This window comes from Hermetia illucens, chromosome 3, assembly GCF_905115235.1.
Source record: "Hermetia illucens chromosome 3, iHerIll2.2.curated.20191125, whole genome shotgun sequence".
Lineage (NCBI taxonomy): Eukaryota > Metazoa > Arthropoda > Insecta > Diptera > Stratiomyidae > Hermetia > Hermetia illucens.
The window spans coordinates 108,558,170-108,579,106 of record NC_051851.1 but is presented as its reverse complement, the minus strand read 5'-3'; the positions used below and the strand labels follow the sequence as shown (position 1 = coordinate 108,579,106).

At 46.9% G+C, this 20,937-nt stretch overlaps 1 protein-coding gene across 1 annotated transcript; it reads left to right on the top strand.

The window, feature by feature from the left end:
* Positions 1-313: 313 nt before the first annotated feature.
* LOC119652094 lies at positions 314-2,134 on the top strand. Its single transcript, XM_038056031.1, has one exon. The coding sequence runs from the start codon at positions 314-316 to the stop codon at positions 2,132-2,134; it is 1,821 nt and encodes a 606-aa protein (XP_037911959.1).
* Positions 2,135-20,937: the final 18,803 nt, after the last annotated feature.

Here is a 20,937-nt window from a genome sequence, read left to right as displayed (position 1 = left end):
ACATGAAGGAGTGGCCAGCGTTATCACAACTTCAAATACTGATCGCTGCAAGGTAGAACTCCATGGTTTCTACGACGCGTCAATGGCAGCTTTTGCAGCGGTGATTTACGTTCGAGTAATACATCCGGATGGCACGGTATATGCGAACATATTAACACGTGAAGCAAGCCTGCGAATTCCCTGCCGACACAGCTGAATTTTACTGGATGGATTCGACCATTGTCCTCGCTTGGTTGAGTGATCACCCAGCCAGGTGGAAAACGTTCGTCGCAAATAGGGTGAGCGAAATCCAGACTACGAGCAACTCTAGTCAATGGAGACACTTCGATACAGAGTGGAACCCGGCGGACATAGCGTGACTGCTTCTCAGCTCCTCAAAAGCGACTTGTGGTGGAACGGACCCAAGTGGCTGCAACACAAACCAATCAACTACTCGTCAAGGGCAATCGACATTACCACAACACTCGAGAGGAAGCCTGACACCTCCTGCAAAGTTGCGAAGGTTGCGAAGTTCACTTTCGACGATAGTATACTGGGGAGGTTGTCCGACTTCGCAAAACTGACTAGAATTGTGGCATATTGCCTTCGCTTTAAGTCACCAACTATTGCAGAACCTGCAACCCTGACAACTTCGGAACTCAACAACGCTGAAATGGCTTGTGTACGGTTATCCCAAGCACTATCTTTCAAAGATGAGATAGAAAGGTTGGACAAGGGACAACCAGTTCCAGCTACTTCAAAATTATTCCACCTGGCACCGTTCACTGATTCTGAGGGGATCCTCAGGGTGGGCGGAAGACTGCGACACTCACTATTATCGGACGATCGTAAGCGTCCAGTGATTCTAAGTCCTGACTGCAAGTTGTCCGAATTGATCGTAAGAGCATACCATTTGCGCACTTTGCATGGAGGCAATCAAGTAACCCAAGCAGCAATCAGAAGACAGTACTGGATATTGCAGTCTTCCAAATTGGTAAAAACATGCATCCACAAATGCATAACCTGTTTTAAATCAAACGCAAAGCCAGGAGAACAGTTAATGGGAGCGTTACCTGAAACACGAGTTACCCCTGGAAGAGCCTTCAAAACCTGCGAACTGGATTTTGCCGGACCAATGAAACTAAAATGGTCATCAGGTAGAGGCGCTGAAACGATGAAATCCTATATAGCACTCTTTATCTGCTTGAAGACCAAAGCCATTCACTTGGAGGTTGTGAGTGATCTCTCTGGACAAGCGTGTCTTGTAGCAATCAAACGATTTGTGTTCATGTTCATGCAGATGACGAAAACCGTTCAGTCCACGGTAGCTAACGACAAAATCACCTGGCACTTCATACCCCCGAGCAGTCCTCATTTCGGAGGATTATGGGAAGCTAGGGTGAAGTCAGTCAAACTGCACCTGCAGAAAGTAATCGGTGACAGCTTGTTAACAATGGGGGAAATGTATACGGTTCTCACCCAGATCGAAGCAGTTCTTAATATTCGGTCATTCATGCCCATCAGCGACGACGTTAATGATCTGGAAGCACTCACTCCCGCGCATTTTTTGATTGGCAAACCACTCATATCAATCCCGCAAGAAACCCCGAACGAAGAACTAAACCTGCTGAAAAAATGGAAACTGACACAGCAAATTGTAAAACAATTTTGGAACCGGTGGTCAGATGAGTTCATCTCAAGGTTGCAACAAAGGCCAAAATGGATGAAGACAAAGCCGAACATGGAACCCGGACAACTGGTGTTAGTCAAGAGCGAGAATTATCCTCCATCAAAGTGGCCATTAGCTCGTATCACTGAGGTTCATCCTGGTGCAGACGGTCTAGTTCGCGTAGCAGCAATTAAATTACATGGCCGTACCAAGAGACCAATCGTCAAGTTAGCGGCACTACCTATTGAAGACCACCATCCAGTGAACATTCCAGAGGGTTCTAACAAGAATGAACATGCCTCCGCGAAAAAGCAGGACAGTCAACCCACTAAAGTCAACCGGAAACGAAGATCTCAGCCAACAACTACAAGAGTTAAATCAAACGATGCAACTTCCGCTTCCCACCACAAAATGGTACGACATACCGTCAACAAATTAAATGTCAACTACATTATGCTAATGCTAATAAATATTAATCAAATATAACAAATTTCTCAATTTTGTCTTGTTCTATAATATGTACTTCAGACATATGTAGGTGGGCGGAATGTTGGAATCACACAAAAATAACTATGTAAGCAGTAAGCTAAAATTAATAAGTGCATCGACACATTGGTCTACTTTCGCACAAATCAATTACAATGTCAACATAATAACAGTTCACAAAAAAATGCTGAACATGCGCTTGTGCCAGAAATGAATCAATAGGTCATGCAAACAAAAATGTGTAAATTGTAAATTGCTTAGTTATAAGATTTCTTGTATAAAAGCAAAGCGATAGTAATAAACCGGGCCACAAGCTAAAGAAAAGTGAAAAGCAGTATTTTCTTCTTGCTTCCTTCAGCGTACAATAATTTGAGGATTATTGTACCTATCCCGGCAGCCATCAACAATTTAAGAATTGTTGAATAGATATCAATTTAAGGATTGATATCTGCCCATTTTTACACATTCCTAACTTCAATTCAGGATGCTTCGCTCCCAACAAAAAATTATAAACGGTACATTCTACACGACTCCTCAATCACCAACTCCAGTTGTAGGTTATGCAACTGTGAAGGGGAGACCATCCAGCACATAACATCTGCGTGCAGTTGCAGGATGTTGAGCAGTACCGAGTACACCAATCGTCATAACTCCGTCTGCAAGATTCTCCATCAAAACCTTGTGTTGAGGTATAACTTAGTGGCAACCTACCATCCTTACTATAAGTATACTCCGCAGAGAATCTTGGAAAACGATCCGGTCAAACTACTGTGGGATCCCACTATTGCCACCGACCACAGTGTTAATCATAACAGACCCGATCTAGTTCTGCTTCTGAAGGAAGAACGAGCGTGCTTTATAATCGATGTAGCCGTATCGTTGGACCGGAACACTGTTGAAAAACAACACGAAAAAATCCGGAACTACGGCCCCTTGGCAGACGATATGAAGCGGACTTGGAGACTACAAAAGATCGAAGTAGTCCCAGTGGTAATTTCAGCGAGGGGATTAGTCCCGCGGAACTTACATAAAGCGTTGAAAACGCTCGATCTTAGGGCTGGACTGTACATGGAGATGCAAAAAGCGGTTATCCTTGCAACCTGTGCTATAGTCCGAAGAGTCCTGTCCGGTAACAATCTGACCTAATGGGTTTCAGTCTTGATCCGCACTGTCTTCGATATAAGATCCATGTCTCTGTAGTGTAGAACCTCCGCGTCATTGGCTGAAGTGTTTGCGATAACCGGGATGTAGTAATACATTTTCGCATGGTCGCACACACTTTGCGTTAAAACGCATCATCGCTGTTATGCGGGCCTTTGGATGTTGCCTTCAGCCCATCCTTAGGTTGGTCGCCCCCCGGTCAGTTTGGGCGGGAAGAGGGTCCGTGGGCTTTTTTAACTAAATCACATTGCCAAGGCATGCACTAGTCCAAATGACAGGTCAAAGCAATGCAGGAGATGCGGAGTGGAAGGCATATCAGCACGGACTGCGGAGCTGACCCAAATTGTCTACTGTGCAAAGGAAAGGAGGGTGGCGGACGCGAAGACCGAAGCGGTCTTAATAACGAACCGCAGGAAGGCTAACACTGTGAAAGTGGAGGTCGCTGGACATACGGTCGTATGAAAGCCGGCTATCAAATACCTGGGGGTAATAATTGACACCAAATTGAGTTTTAGGGAACACCTAGAGTATGCATGGCCGAAACATTGTCGGAAGTTGGTGCTAGCCGGAGTGGTACGCTAAATCCTGCTCTACTCGTCACCTGTGTGGACAGAGGCGCTTGCAAACTCTCAGAGACGGAAGTTGATGAACTCGGTTTATCGGCGGATGGTTTTGAGGGTTTGCAGTGCTTTTAGAACCACATCAGATGAGGCAGTATTGGTGGTGGCAGGCATGATCCCGGTTGACATTCTGGCTAAAGTAATGAGTGTCCTGTACAATGCAAGACGTATAGAGGGGCATGCACAGCGTAGAAACGCGGCAAGGTCAGAGTCGGTTGATCTCTTTCAAGATGGGACGAGTCTACGAAAGGTCGGTGGACGCACAGACTAATTCCCAACATTAGGGTATGGCTTCTCACGGGACATGGTGGTTACTACAGACAGTATCTGCACCGCTTTGGGTTGGATGATTCTCCGAACTGTCCCAGATGCGATGGCATACCAGAGGATCCAGAGCATGTGATGTTTCATTGCCCACGATTTCCGATAGAGTGAAGGAGCTTAAACCAGGTGCTGGGCAGGAGCGTGACCCCGGAGAGCTTGGTTACTGAGATGCTGTAGTCCGAGGAGAAGTGGTTTGCGGTTGGCTCCGCAATCATCCTAATGCAGGAGGAGTTGCTGAAGCAACAAAGAAGGCGGAAACCTGCAAATACGACAAGGATGAGTGCCTAAGAGCAAACCTACTCCGCGAAGTAATGCCTTAATGGTAGTCCCGCGGAGCTGGGGCTGGAGAGACCAAGGGTGGTTTTTAGTGGGTGTGAATCCCACAAGCGCCCACTGTAGTCCCGGCGTTCGCGCGGCGGAGCTACGGCGAACGTGTCATTCTAAGATTCTAAGCCACGGCCCCTCTTCCCGCCCAACCGGACCGAGGGGCAACTAACCTAAGGATGGACTGAAGGCAACATCCAAAGGCCCGCACCACAGCGATGATGCGTTTTAACGCAAAGTGTGTGCGACCATGCGGAAATGTATTACTACATCCCGATTGTCGCAAACACTTCAGCCAATGACGCGGAGGTTCTACACTACAGAGACATGGATGTTATATCGAAGACAGTGCGGATCAAGGCTGAAACCCATTAGGTCAGATTGTTAGCGGCCAGGACTCTTCGGACTTTAGCACAGGTTGCAAGGATAACCGCTTTTTGCATCTCCATGTATAGTCCAGCCCTAAGATCGAGCGTTTTCAACGCTTTATGTAAGTTCCGCGGGACTAATCCCGTCGCTGAAATTACTACTGGGACTACTTCGATCTTTTGTAGTCTCCAAGTCTGCTTCATATCGTCTGCCAAGGGGCCGTAGTTCCGGATTTTTTCGTGCTGATTTTCAACAGTGTTTCGGTCCAACGGTACGGCTACATCGATTATAAAGCACGCTCGTTCATCCTTCAGAAGCAGAACTAGATCGGGTCTGTTATGATTAACACTGTGGTCGGTGGTAATAGTGTGATCCCACAGTAGTTTGACCTGATCATTTTCCAAGATTCTCTGCGAAGTATACTTATAGGAAGGAAGGTAAGTTGCCACTAAGTTATACTTCAACGCAAGGTTTTGATGAAGAATCTTGCAGACGGAGTTATGACGATTGGTGTACTCAGTACTGCTCAACATCCTGCAACTGCACGCAGATGTTATGTGCTGGATGGTCGTGAAGAATGTACCGTTTATATTTTTTTGTTGGGAGCGAAGCATCCTGAATTGAAGTTAGGAATGCTTCGGTCTCATAGAAAAGTATACCATTTGTCAACCATTTGTTGGAGGCTTCGATGTCAATGCCTGACAACAACAAATTTTTGATATGATCTCCGTGAATGGGTTTCTCTTTCCACATGTCGATCTTCTGTTGGACTGAAGTAACATTCGACATGGGTTCCCATTCTCTGCTTCTCAAGTTCAAAGGAGATAATTTATTATCTGCCATGACGGTAGCCGGATGTATTTGGCTAGAGCATTGTTTCTCATAGAAAAACTCACGAAGAGAATGCACTTGATTGTAGTGCAAGGTTTTTAAATCAAGTACCCCCCTTCCTCCCTGATGACGTGGGATAGTGATCCTCAATTTTTCTGCAGCTCTATTGTGCATGTTCTTGTTTGCAGGAACTACCCTTACTCGTATATTGCCTGATTCTAAAACCGTATTACTCCACTGTATCACACCGAAAGTGTATAGAAGGACGGAAATGGAGAAGGTGTTGATTGCCATGACTTTATTTTTCCCGTACAGCTCAGTTTTAAGGACAAGATCCAGACACCGTTCAAATTCCCCCAGCAACTCAGATTTGATTATTGCCACAGCAGGTGTTTTTGCTTGCAATATGCCGAAGTATTTGTAGACATCATCCGAATCCATACCCTCAATTCGGATGTTATTTTGGCTGTATCCTTCGTTGTCGGTGTGTTTTCCCCGAACAATTGTTTTTATGCGATATTTCTCCAAACCCAACTGCATGCCGATATCCCTGCTGAACTGAATGGTGGTGTCCAGCAAGGAGCGAAGTTGGTTCTCGTCTTTGACATAAAATTTGATGTCGTCAATGTACATTAAATGGCTTAATGTACATTTCGACAATATGTCTTGCTTAACTTGGAACCCATATTTGCTTTCATGCAAAAGATGGGATAGTGGATTCAAAGCCAAACAAAACCACAGTGGGATTAAAGAGTCGCCTTGGAAAAAGCCACTTCTGATTGGTATCTCTCCTGATATTTGTGAGAATACCGATAGCTTCGTGCTCCAATTCTTCATTACTGTTCTCAAAAGAAGAACGACATTCGGGTTGATTTTATACAAGCGTAACACTTGTAGTAACCACGAATGTGATATGGAGTCAAAGGCTGATTTATAATCGATGTAGACTGTCGAGATATTTCGTTTCTGATGGGCATCCTGCTTTACAGGGACCGAATTGATTATAACCTGTTCTTTACAGCCGCGGGAGCCTTTGCGCATCCCTTTTCTCCTCAACATCAAGATATTTTGAGATGTTCGCGCACAGAAATGAAAGGAAGATCTTATAGATGGTAGGAAGACGAGTAAATGGTCGACATTTTGAAGGGCAAGAGGCACCCTGTTCCTTGGGGATGAGGAAAGTTATCCCCTTGGTGAAAAATTGATTTTTCACCAAGATTTTTGTAGAATCCCCGTTGGTTCTGGAAGAACAAGGTGTCTTCTGTCCTTCGCTGAAAGCTTTTTTGATACCTACTAATGCGATTGGAGCATACCGCAAGTTTCTGCTTCAGCACCCCGAGGATTTCTTCGATTAGCGTATCATTGGACAGATGATGTTCGCAACGCATCTGTGCACTCTTGGTGATGGATTTCCAAGGAGTGCTTGCGTCACACGACCAATCTCCTTTCTCAACTTTTCGACTCTTCGGTTGAGTCGAAATGTGCAATTGCACTAGTCTGCTTAACGATTTCCGAGTGTAATTCCAATTTATTTGAAAGGAAAAAGACGATGAGGCCTTGAGCACGGAGTAATCACAAATTGCAAATGACGTCGTTACGAATTGAAACTTTCATTTAAACAGTCGAAAACAATTTAACAATGGAAACAATAATGGAAACACTTTTTGAACAACGCGAGCGATCCGTCGTCGTTTAAGGCTGGAGGCAGAAGAGAACGAACCGTCTCCTTGTGGTTCTTTCTACCCCGAACTCATGGCACACTTTCCTCGCTAGTCTTCCACTCCCGTGGCGAGCTCTATAAAGTGGAAAGTTCCGCGCCATCTATTTGTTCACAGTCGCAACATTCGAAATTTATTTCCTGCCGCACCACATCACTCCGCCCCCAGATGAAACCTAGGGGTTTCGGCGACTGATCCCGGAACTTCGTTCACCATCAATCCACAAAACGGACACGACGCTGCTTCGGGGCGCACACGGGTTTCAGCCTGGACAGAGAGACCGCCTTTTTGTGTCCACCGATCTCGAGCTGGAAGAAATGTTCACCCCACTCGAGAAGGCCCGTACCGCTATGGAGGCTGCAGCGGCTTCCGGACGTGTCCAATTCCTTGGGCGAACAAGCAGGTGTGGACGTGTGTGCGTGGTGCGGCTTTGATGCGTCGGAGATTGTCTCTCAGCAGACGCACCAACCCCGACTCTGTGAGACCCGATCTCTTGTCGAAGACCGGATCACTTGGGAGTCTCGGGTTCTCCCCGAAAAACAGCTCCGCGGGGCTGGCAGCAAATTCCTCTCGGCGCGTTGTACGTAAGCCAAGTAGGACGAGAGGCAAGACTTGGGACCAGGACGGGTCGTCGCGTGCCATAATGACGGCTTTCAGCGTCCGGTGCCAACGTTCTAGCATCCCATTGCATTGCGGGTGGTATGCAGTAGTCCGCTGGCGTTTAAAACCAAGGAGTTTGCCTAATTCGGAGAAAAGGGTGGACTCAAATTGCATTCCCTGGTCAGTGATGAGAGGTTTGAGCCGAAGATGGGCAACTCCCGAAATTTGTATTTGGGGTTGGATTTGAGGCTCTGAAGTGCTGCGTCATTCTCCTGCGCTTTGGCAATAACCGAGAAATCGAGCGAGGCGGGGATGTTAACCTCGGAAACACGAGACAAAGCGTCAGCAACTATGTTGTCCTTGCCGGACTCGTGCTGGATGTCTGACGTAAACTGGCTTATAAAGCTCAGGTGTCGTAGCTGACGAGGGGACGCTTTGTCGGGCTTTTGTTTCAAAGCATATATGAGAGGTTTATGGTCCGTGAACACTGTGAACGGTCTGCCTTCTAGGGAGAAACGGAAGTATTTGATGCTCAAGTACGCGCCGAGCAGTTCGCGATCGTAGGTACTGTAGTTCCGTTGAGCGGGGTTCAACTGCTTCGAGAAGAAGCTCAACGGTTGCCAAACTTGATCCACTTTTTGGTGAAAGGCAGCACCAACTGCGATGTCAGAGGCATCAACAAAAACGGCTAGGGGTGCATCTTGCAGCGGGAATGCCAAGAGTGTAGCGTCGGGCAGTTGTTGACGGGATTTATCAAACGTGTGGATAGCCTCTTCAGACCACACGATTTCTCGTGTGTCCTTAGTTTTGGAGCCAGACAAGTACGCGTTCAAAATGGACTGGTGATGGGCGGCCTTGGGCAGGAACCGACGGTAGAAGTTTAGCATGCCCAAGAACCTCCTCAACTCCCTCACTGTCTTTGGACGCGGGAAGCTTGTTATCGCTTGCACCTTGTCTGGGTCGGGCTGTATTCCTTCAGGGGAAATGGAGTGGCCGAGGAATCTCACCTGTGTTTGAAGGAACTTGCATTTCTCAACGTTTAGGACTATCCCAGCCTCAAGGAGACATTGAAAATGCACTCGAGATAAGTTAAGTGCTCAGACTCTGAGGAAGAAGCGACCAAAACATCATCCAAGTACACGAAACGAAAGTTAAGATTTCGCAGGACCAAGTCGATGAACCTTGTTTGCGCCGCATTGTACAGACTAAAGGGCATCGGTATGAACTCAAAGAATCCAAACGGTGTGCATATTGCCGTCTTTGGAATGTCTTCTGGAGCTACTGGGATTTGGTGATGCGCCTTGGTTAAAACCAAGGTCGAAAAGATGCGGCAATTCGCGAGGTGATGCGCAAAGTCGTGGATGAGTGAAATTGGATATCGGTCAAGAACAGTCTGTGCATTTAGCTTTCTGTAATCCCCACATGGGCGCCATTCGCCGTTTGGCTTAGGGACTATATGTAGTGGGGAAGACCAACAGCTGTTTGAGGCCCTGCAGATACCCTGTTGAACGAGTTGTTCAAACTCTTTCCATCCAATAGCCAGTTTCTGGGATGATAGAGGACGCACCTTCGAGAAGATTGGGGAACCAGTTGTGTTAATGTGGTGCTGCATATTGTGCTTCACTGGTTTTGAGAGACTACACTCGGGAGTAATCTGGCTGAACTTTTGTAGGAGTGTCCGAACACGAGAGTCTGTCATGTCTTCCAAAAGAACGGAAAGGTTATTATCTGTGTGAGATACCATTTGGCCCGACGAATTAAGGTTGGTCGTGGGATCTATAAGGGACTTATTTTGCAAGTCCACCAGCAAACCATAGTGACACAAGAAGTCTGCGCCTAATATCGGGAAGCTGACATCCGCCACGAAAGCGTCCTATGCAAGCCAAGACTCACGTCCACCTGCCTATACCCGTATGTGTTTATGCGGGAGGAATTTGCTGCCGCCAGTTTGAGCGGTTGTGGAAAAAGTTGATGTTGCCGAGGTACGGGAAGAACGGAAACCTCCGCCCCAGTATCGATGAGGTAGTTGCGCCTGTTGAGGGGGTCGAAAATAGTTAGGCAACGGGGCGCTACGTTCTGGGTGGCCATCGCCAAGACCCCCCACCGACCCAATTTTTTGCGGTAGGCGCGAATTTACACAGTAGCGTACATCTTGTCGCTTCATCCCCGAATCTAAGATGGTACCAGCAAACACCTTGGTCCGCAGGCTGTCTTGACGACCTGCTACCCGAACGCCCTTTTCGATTGGCAGACCGTGAGCGAGCTCGCGATCTGGCGCCCGAACGCTGAGCGTCCAAGTCGCCCGCATCTCGGCCACACTGGCTGTTAAAGCGGCTATCCCGCGCCTCAAGTCGCCCACCTCATCCGACGGTGGTTGAACGGCCGCCAAGGTTGGGCGTACGTACACCTCCTGCACCTGGTCGGACGTCGCTGCCAGTTCCTCCAAGGAACCGGAAACGCAAGCTAGGATCGCCTGGGTGCCCTCCGGAAGCCGACACAGCCAGAGCGACTTGATCAGATCGTCGCCGATCTTGCTCCCACCCAATCGCCTCATTTCGCGAAGCAATTGGCTGGGAGTTCGATCACCCAACGTTAAACCCGCCAGAAAGTGGTCTAATTTTGCCGACTCGCTTGCCGACAGGCGCCTGATCAACTCGCTCTTGAGCTGCGAGTACGATGCCGACTTCACTACGTCCGACACCATAAGAATGGACTCCTCGTCCAGGCCGACCACCGCGTAGTTGAAGCGGGTCGCGTCCGATGTGATGCCGGACATTTGGAACTTGGCTTCCAAATGTATGAACCACAGCTCCGGGTTCCGCCGCCAAAATGGAGAAACACGCACGGCGAGGGCGGTCACTTGCGCGTCCGCGTCTTTGTTGTCAATCGACATCTTGACTAACAAAAAGAAAACTTCTTTTCGACGCGAGTGTTAAAGCGAAGACGCGGTGAAACTGTTCTAGTTGACACGGCAGGCCGAACCCACAAATGCACGCACGCACAAAGAAATCACCTCCCAGAACTTCACCCAGAGAGCGGACAACTAACGATGACAAACATTTTAAAGACCTCCGCGCCGTCTCCTGCAGCGGGTATAATATTTATTGATATGTCAAAAAAAAATAAATTCAACTAAAATAAATTAAAATTCAATTAAAATAAATTACAATAATGATTCGCTGCTGCGGCGCCTTTGGTGAAGACGGCGTCGATGTGAAGGCGGCGGCGGCGGCGGTTTAGTTTTTAATCTTGAACTAAATGAAACGGCGGCGTCTGCTGCAGCGATGGTGGCGGAGTCTTCGGCTTCTGCCTGATAGCGGTGGCTGCGGCAATGATCCTGGTATTGGCTACGGCGGTTATGTTGGCGGCGGCTACAGCGTTTGAGATGGTGATGGCTGCGGCTGTGATGCTGGTGTCGGCTACGACGGTATCGGCTGCGGCGGTCATGTTGGCGGCGGTTACAGCGTTTGAGATGGTGATGGCTGCGGCTGCGGCAACGCTGGTGGCTGCGGCAGCGACGGCGGCGGCTACGGCGTCGGCGATGGTGGCGACGGTTCCGGTTGCTTTCTCACCTTGTTGGTGCGTGTTCCGGGGTCACCAATCTGTGCAATTGCACTAGTCTGCTTAACGATTTCCGAGTGTAATTCCAATTTATTTGAAAGGAAAAACACGATGAGACCAGAGCACGGAGTAATCACAAATTGCAAATGACGTCGTTACGAATTGAAACTTTTATTTAAACAATCGAAAATAATTTGAGAAAGGAAAGAATAATGGAAACACTTTTTGAACAACGCGAGCGATCCGTCGTCGTTTAAGGCTGGAGATTCGAAATATTCGAAATAAATTTCGAATGCCGCGTATCCTGCCGCGCCACAGAAATACCCAGAACGGTAAAGTCCTTCTGCGCATACCTCTGTTATTCGCTCTAAGATGTTGATTATGGCGACGAATAACCGTGGCAGCTGCAAAGTAGATCAGGCTGTGAACCTCTGTAGCAGTAATCTCGCAAGCCAAACGATCAGCCAAAATTCTGTCAACGGCAGCAATGATGTTAGTAGTTGCCGATGTAAACTTCAGTTTTGGGATCCTTGGCCCAGTGTCTGGGAGAATCTCAGCATACTCTGTGAATGCGACTTGGGTTGCGGTCAAAGCCTCATTATAAATTGGGTCGACATCCCCGGTCACTAAGCTTCTTCTGATTACTGGGTTCATGGAGTGCCTTATAAGTAGAGTATTCGTATTGCTTCTTTGTTCAGTCCGGTACGTTGGTGACTCCAGCCCGAGCTCAAGTGAAACCTCTTGGAATATTTGTTGCCTAGTTGGTAGGGCTATTCGATTATTTTTCACTATCACCCGGCATTGATTGACAACGTTCTGCTCCGGAACATGACTTAGTTCCAGGAAGCGGGTTATGAACGCGTCATGGAGTCGGTATCTGTACCCTGATGGATTCCGTTCCTAATCCGTGACACGGTAATCGGCGCGGACGATAAATTCGTTAAGTTGGTTCGTCCAATCCGTACGACGCCTAGGTCTCCCGACCCTGGTGGTTTACAGCATAACCGCCAAAACATCCAAGGGCGAAGAGCGGCTCTGGTGTTGCTGAACGACCGTTAACCGTGTTGGGTATTCTCTTCGTGTCCCTGGGGTCCCATCAAAACAATTTGAATTATTTTCCCCGATTTTGTTCCGACGAGTGTTGGGGAGGCAGACAACCTTGCAACAGAGCCCCAATGTTGCAATGTCCCATGGTTACCTCCAAAGGTAGGGAAGGTATTTGGAGGGGAGCCGCTGAAATACAGTGTAACGTCACCGCAATTCATCCAATAGGCGCGTCGATACCTTCACCCCGGATTACGGATTTGTTAAAGAGGTTTACTCCTCCTATATATATAGTTAAAGAAGCCCACGGACCCTCTTCCCCGCCCAACCGGACCGAGGGGCGACCAACCTAAGGGTGGGCTGAAGGCAACATCCAAAGGCCCACATAACAACGATGATGCGTTTTAACGCAAAGTGTGTGCCACCATGCGAAAATGTATTACTACATCCCGATCGTCGCAAACACTTCAGCCAATGACGCGGCGGTTCTACACTACAGAGACATGGATCTTATATCGAAAACAGTGCGGATCGAGACTGAAATCCATTAGGTCAGATTGTTACCGGACAGGACTCTTCGTACTATAGCACAGGCTGCAAAGATAACCGCTTTTTGCATCTCCATGTATAGTCCAGCCCTAAGATCGAGCGTTTTCAGCGCTTTATGTAAGTTCTACGGGACTAATCCCGTCGCTGAAATTACTACTGGGACTACTTCGATCTTTTGTAGTCTCCAAGTCTGCTTTATATCGTTTGCCAACAGGCCGTAGTTCCGGATTTTTTCGTGCTGTTTTTCAACAATGTTCCGGTCCAACGGTACGGCTACATCGATTATAAAGCACGCTCGTTCTTCCTTCAGAAGCAGAACTAGATCGGGTCTGTTATGATTAACACTGTGGTCGGTGGCAATAGTGTGATCCCACAGTAGTTTGACCCGATCATTTTCCAAGATTCTCTGCGGAGTATATTTATAGTAGGGATGGTAGGTTGCCACTCAGTTATACTTCAACGCAAGGTTTTGATGAAGAATCTTGCAGACGGAGTTATGACGATTGGTGTACTCGGTACCGCTCAACATCCTGCAACTGCACGCAGATGTTATGTGCTGGATGGTCTCCTCTTCACAGTTGCATAACCTACAACTGGAGTTGGTGATTGAGGAGTCGTGAAGAATGTACCGTTTATAATTTTTTGTTGGGAGCGAAGCATCCTGAATTGAAGTTAGGAATGCTTCGGTCTTATAGAAAAGTACACCATTACTCAACCATTTGTTGGAGGCTTCGATATCAATGCCTGACAACAACAATTATTTTATATGATCTCCGTGAATGGGTTTCTCTCTCCACATGTCGATCTTCTGTTGAACTAAAGTAACATTCGACATGGGATCCCAGTCTCTGCTTCTCAAGTTCAAAGGAGATAACTTATTATCTGCCATGACGGTGGCCTTATGTATTTGGCTAGACGATTGTTTCTCATAGAAAAACTCACGAAGAGAATGCACTTGATTGTAGTGCAACGTTTTTAAATCAAGTAGCATCACACCGAAAGTATATAGAAGGACGGGAATGGCGAAGGTGTTGATTGCCATGATTTTATTTTTCCCGTACAGCTCAGTTTTAAGAACAAGATCCAGACACCGTTCAAATTCCCCCAGCAACCTAGCAGGTGTTGTTGCTTGCAATATGCCGAGGTATTTGTACACGTCGTCCGAATCCATACCCTCAATTCGGATGTTATTTTGGCTGTATCCTTCGTTGTCGGTATGTTTTCCCCCAACAATTGCTTTGATGCGACATTTCTCCAAACCCAACTGCACGCCGATATCCCTGCTGAACTGGATGGTGATGTCCAGCAAGGAGCGAAGTTGGTTTTCGTCTTTGGCATACAATTTGATGTCGTCAATGTACATTAAATGGTTTAATGTACCTTTTAATTTGGAACCCGTATTTGCTTTCATGCAAAAGATGGGATAGTGGATTCAAAACCAGACAAAACCACAGTGGGCTGAGAGAGTCGCCTTGGAAAATGCCACTTCTGATTGGTATCTCTCCTGATGTTTGTGAGGATACCGATAGCTTCGTGCTCCAATTCTTCACTACTGTTCTCAGAAGAAGAATGACATTCGGGTTGATTTTATACAAGCGCAACACTTGTAGTTACCACGAATGTGATATCAAGTCAAAGGGTAATTTATAATCGATGTAGGCTGTCGAGATATTTCGTTTCTGATGGACAGCCTGCTTTCCAGCTACCGTATCGATTATAAGCTGTTCTTTGCAGCTTCGGGAGCCTTTTGCGCATCCTTTTTGCTCCTCAGCTATCATTTATGAACATCAAGATGTTTTGAGATGTTCGCGCACAGAACTGAAGTGAAGACCTTGTAGATGGTAGGAAGACAAGTAATTGGTCGACATTTTGAAGGGTAAGAGGCACCCTGTTCCTTGGGGATGAGGAAAGTTATCCCCTTGGTGAAAAATGGTGGAACTAAATCAAGATCAGCAATCATCTGATTAAATTGATTTGCCAATATCCTGTGAGCGCTCTTGAATCGCTTCAGCCAGAAGTTGTGAATCTTGTCAACTCCTGGCGCCTTCCAGTTACCTGCCTTGTCAAAGGCTGTTTCGACGTCGACCTCAGTTACGACAGGCATGGTCATTTCGGGGAGGGCCACGCATGAACGCATAAGGTGTGGGAGCCACGCTGCTTCTAAATTGCAATGGCTGGATTCGCTCCAAACACTTCTCCACAAGTCTTCTGCCTGATCCAGATCGAGGTTACTTTCCCTATTTGAATTGGTGAGATTTTTGCAGAATCCCCGTTGGTTCTGGAAGAACAAGGTATTGTCTGTCCTTCGCTGAAAGCCTTTTTGATACATACGGATGCGATTGGAGCATACCGCAAGTTTCTGCTTCAGCACCTCGAGGATTTCTTCGATTGGCATATCATTGGACAGATGGTAGTTTCCAATGATGTTCGCAACGCATCTGTGCACTCTTCGTGATGGATTTCCAAGGAGTGCCTGCGTCACACGACCAATCTCCTTTCTCAACTCTTCGACTCTTTTGTTGAGTCGAAACACCCAGAACGGTAAATTCCTTCTGCGCATACCTCTGTTATTCGCTCTAAGATGTTGATTATTGAGACGAATAACCGTGGCAGCTGCAACGTAGATCAGGCTATGAACCTCTGTAGCAGTAATCTCGCTAGCCAAACGATCAGCCAGAATTTTGCCAACGGCAGCAATGATGTTAGTAGTTGCCGAAGTAAACTTCAGTTTTGGGATCCTTGGCCCTGCGACTGGGGAAATCTCAGCATACTCTGTGAATGCGACCTGGAATGCGGTCAAACCATTATTATAAATTGGGTCGACATCCCCAGTTACTAAGCTTCTCCTGACTACTGGATTCATGGAGTGCCTTACAGGTGGAGTTCTTGTGTTACTCCTTTGACTAGTCCAGTAATTTGATGACTCCAGCCCGAGCTCAAGTGAAACCTCTTGGAAGATTTGTTGCCAAGTTGGTAAGGCAACTCGGTTGTTATTCACTATCACCCGGTATTGATTGAAAACGTTCTGCTTCGGAAAATGACTTGGTTCCGGGAAGCGGGTTATGAACGCGTCATGTAGTCGATGTCTATACCCTGACGGATTCCGTTAGGTGCGGACGATAAATTAGTTAAGTTGGTTCGTCCAAACCATGCGACGCCTAGGTCTCCCGTCCCTGGCGATTGACGGTATAACCGCCAAAACATCCAAAGGCGAAGAGCCGCTCTAATATTGTTGAGCGACTCTTAACCGTGTTGGGTACTGTCTTCGTGCCCCTAGGGTCCCATCGAAAGAATTTTAATTATTTTCCCCAATATTGTTCCCACGAGTGTTGGGGAGGCAGTCAACCCTGCAACAGAGCCCCAATGTTGCAATGCCCCATGGTTACCTCCAAAGGTAGGGAAGGTATTTGGAGGGGAGAAACTGAAATACAGTGTAACGTCACTGCAATTCATACGATAGGCGCGTCGATCCCTTCACCCCGGATTACGGATTTGTTAAGGAGGTTTACTCCCCCTGAAAGAGAAGAATCACTAAAGGAGGGCGAACACAAAGGGAAACGTTCTGCTTGTCCGCGGCCACTTATTTACAAGATTAACTTGCGAAATTCATAGCTGATCCGGTGGGTCATGTCATTATCCGCAAGCCATGACACGCGCCTGGTCGCATGCAGCTCTGCGTTTGCAACTCAGGTGAGGATAAACCTGGGACGCCAAGAATATAGTAAAACCAGCCCACGGACCCTCTTCCCGCCCAACCGGACCGAGGGGCGACTAACCTAAGGATGGGCTGAAGGCAACATTCAAAGTCCCGCATCACAGCGATAATGCGTTTTAACGCAAAGTGTGTGCCACCATGCGAAAATGTATTACTACATCCCGATTGTCGCAAACACTTCAGCCAATGACGCGGAGGTTCTACACTACAGAGACATGGATCTTATATCGAAGCAGTGCGGATCAAGTCTATTGTTACCGGACAGGACTCTTCGTACTATAGCACAGGTTGCAAGGATAAGATCGAGCGTTTTCAGCGCTTTATGTAAGTTCTACGGGACTAATGCCGTCGCTGAAATTACTGCTGGGACTACTTCGATCTTTTGTAGTTTCCAAGTCTGCTTCATATCGTCTGCCAAGGGGCCGTAGTTCCGGATTTTTTCGTGCTGTTTTTCAACAGTGTTCCGGTCCAACGGTACGGCTACATCGATTATAAAGCACGCTCGTTCTTCCTTCAGAAGCAGAACTAGATCGGATCTGTTATGATTAACACTGTGGTCGGTGGCAATAGTGTGATCCTACAGTAGTGTGACCCGATCATTTTCCAAGATTCTCTGCGGAGTATACTTATAGTAAGTATGGTAGGTTGCCACTAAGTTATACTTCAACGCAAGGTTTTGATGGAGAATTTTGCAGACGGAGTTATGACGATTGGTGTACTCGGTACTGCTCTACATCCTGCACGCAGATGTTATGTGCTGGATGGTCTCCTCTTCACAGTTGCATAACCTACAACTGGAGTTGGTGATTGAGGAGTCGTGAAGAATGTACCGTTTATAATTTTTTGTTGGGAGCAAAGCATCCTGAATTGAAGTTAGGAATGCTTCGGTCTTATAGAAAAGTACACCATTTGTCAACAAATTTTTGATATGACCTCCGTGAATGGGTTTCTCTTCCCACATGTCGATCTTCTGTTGGACTGAAGTAACATTCGACATGGGATCCCATTCTCTGCTTCTCAAGTTCAGAGGAGATAATTTATTATCTGCCATGACGGTAGCCGGATGTATTTGGCTAGAGGATTGTTTCTCATAGAAAAACTCACGAAGAGAATGCACTTGATTGTAGTGCAACGTTTTTAAATCAAGTACCCCCCCTCCTCCCTGATGACGTGGGATGGTGATCCTCAATTTTTCGGCAGCTCTATTGTGCATGTTGTTGTTTGCATGAACTACCCTTACTCGTCTATTGCCTGATTCTAAATCCGTATTACTCCACCGTATCACACCGAAAGTGTATAGAAGGACGGGAATAGCGAAGTTGTTGATTGCCATGATTTTATTTTTCCCGTACAGCTCAAAGGACAAGATCCAGACGCCGTTCAAATTCCCCCAGCAACTTAGATTTAATTATTGCCACAGCAGGTGTTGTTGCTTGCTATATGTCGAGGTATTTGTAGACGTCGTCCGAATCCATACCCTCAATTCGGATGTTATTTTGGCTGTATCCTTCGTTGTCGGTGTGTTTTCCCCGAACAATTGTTTTTATGCGACATTTTTCCAAACCCAACTGCATGCCGATATCCCTGCTGAACTGGAAGGAACAGCAAGGAATGAAGTTGGTTCTCGTCTTTGGCATACAATTTGATATCGTCAATGTACATCAAATGACCTAATGTACATTTCGACAATATGCCATGCTTGACTTGGAACCCGTATTTGCTTTCATGCAAAAGATGGGATAGCGAATTCAAAGCCAACCACAGTGGGCTTTGAGAGTCGCCTTTTAAAATGCCACTTCTGATTGGTATCTCTCCTGATGTTTGTGAGGATACCGATAGCTTCGTGCTCCAATTCTTCATTGCTGTTCTCAGAAGAAGAACGACATTCGGGTTGATTTTATACAAGCGTAACACTTGTAGTAACCACGAATGTGATATGGAGTCAAAGGCTGACTTGTAGTCGATGTAGGCTGTCGAGATATTTCGTTTCTGATGGACAGCCTGTTTTACAGCTACCGTATCGATTATAAGCTGTTCTTTGCAGCCTCGGGAGCCTTTGGCGCATCCTTTTTGCTCCTCAGCTATCAATTTATGAACATCGAGATGTTTTGAGATGTTCGCGCACAGAACTAAAGTGAAGACCTTGTAGATGGTAGGAAGACAAGTAATTGGTCGACATTTTGAAGGGCAAGAGGCACCCTGTTCCTTGGGGATGAGGAAAGTTATCCCCTTGGTGAAAAATGGTGGAACTAAATCAAGATCGGCAATCATCTGATTAAATTGATTTGCCAATATCCTGTGAGTGCTCTTGAACCACTTCAGCCAGAAGTTGTGAATCTTGTCAACTCCTGGCGCCTTCCAGTTACCTGCCTTGTCAAGGGCTGCTTCAACGTTGACTTCAGTGACGTCAGGCATGGTCATTTCGGGGAGGGCCTCGCATGAACGCATAAGGTGTGGGACCCAAATTGCAACGGCTGGATTCGCTCCAAACGCTTCTCCACAAGTCTTCTGCCTGATCCAGATCGAGGTTACTTTCCCTATTTGAATTGGTGAGATTTTTGTAGAATCCCCGTTGGTTCTGGAAGAACAAGGTGTTGTCTGTTCTTCGCTGAAAGCCTTTTTGATACATACGGATGCGATTGGAGCATACCGCAAGTTTCTGCTTCAGCACCTCGAGGATTTCTTCGATTGGCATATCATTGGACCGGTGGTAGTTTCCAATGATGTTCGCAACGCATCTGTGCACTCTTCGTGATGGATTTCCAAGGAGTGCCTGCGTCACACGACCAATCTCCTTTCTCAACTTTTCGACTCTTTTGTTGAGTCGAAACACCCAGAACGGTAAAGTCCTTCTGCGCATACCTCTGTTATTCGCTCTAAGATGTTGATTATTGAGACGAATAACCGTGGCAGCTGCAACGCAGATCAGGCTATGAACCCCTGTAGCAGTAATCTCGCTAGCCAAACGATCAGCGAAAATTCTGTCAACGGCGGCAATGATGTTAGTAGTTGCCGAAGTAAACTTCAATTTTGGGATCTTTGGCCTCGCGTCTGGGAGAATCTCAGCGTACTCTGTGAATGCGACCTGGAATGCGGTCAAAGCCTCATTATAAATTGGGTCGATGTTCCCATTCACTAAGCTTCTCCTGATTACTGGATTCATGGAGTGCCTTACAGGTGGAGTTCTTGTGTTACTCCTTTGACTAGTCCAGTAAATTGATGACTCCAGCCCCAGCTCAAGTGAAACCTCTTGGAAGATTTGTTGCCTAGTTGGTAAGTCAACTCAGTTGTTATTCACTATCACCCGGTATTGATTGACAACGTTCTGCTCCGGAAGATGACTTAGTTCCGGGAAGCGGGTTATGAACGTGTCATGGAGTCGATGTCTGTACCCTGATGGATTCCGTTCCTAATCCGTGACACGGTAATAGGCGTGGACGATAAATTCGTTAAGTTGGTTCGTCCAAACCATACGACGCCTAGGTCTCCCGTCCCTGGTGGTTGACGGCATAACCGCCAAAACATCCAAGGGCGAAGAGCCGCTCTGGAGTTGTTGAACGACCCTAAATCGTGTTGGGTACTGTCTTCGTGTCCCTGGGGTCCCATCAAAGCAATTTGAAAAATTATCCCCAATTTATCTTATCTTAGCGATATTCGTAGCTGACCCGGTGGGTCATATCATTATCCGCAACCCATGACATGCGCCTGGTGGCATGCAGCTCTACGTTTGCAACTCAGGTGAGGATAAACCTGGTACCCCAGGCCATATATATATATATATATACATATGGTTTTATTTCTTTTATGGATGAAGATGGAAATCTTAGAAAGACGCTGCTGCGCCAGGTTGCAGCAGTGTGTGGGATTCGCAACTACTACAACACCCCTCTACAGCCCCGTGCCCCGTAAGGAACTGTGTCAGGTGGTAATTCAATTCTCCGTGCTTTAAGGTCGACCCATTTCTCGATACACGGGAACAATGTATGG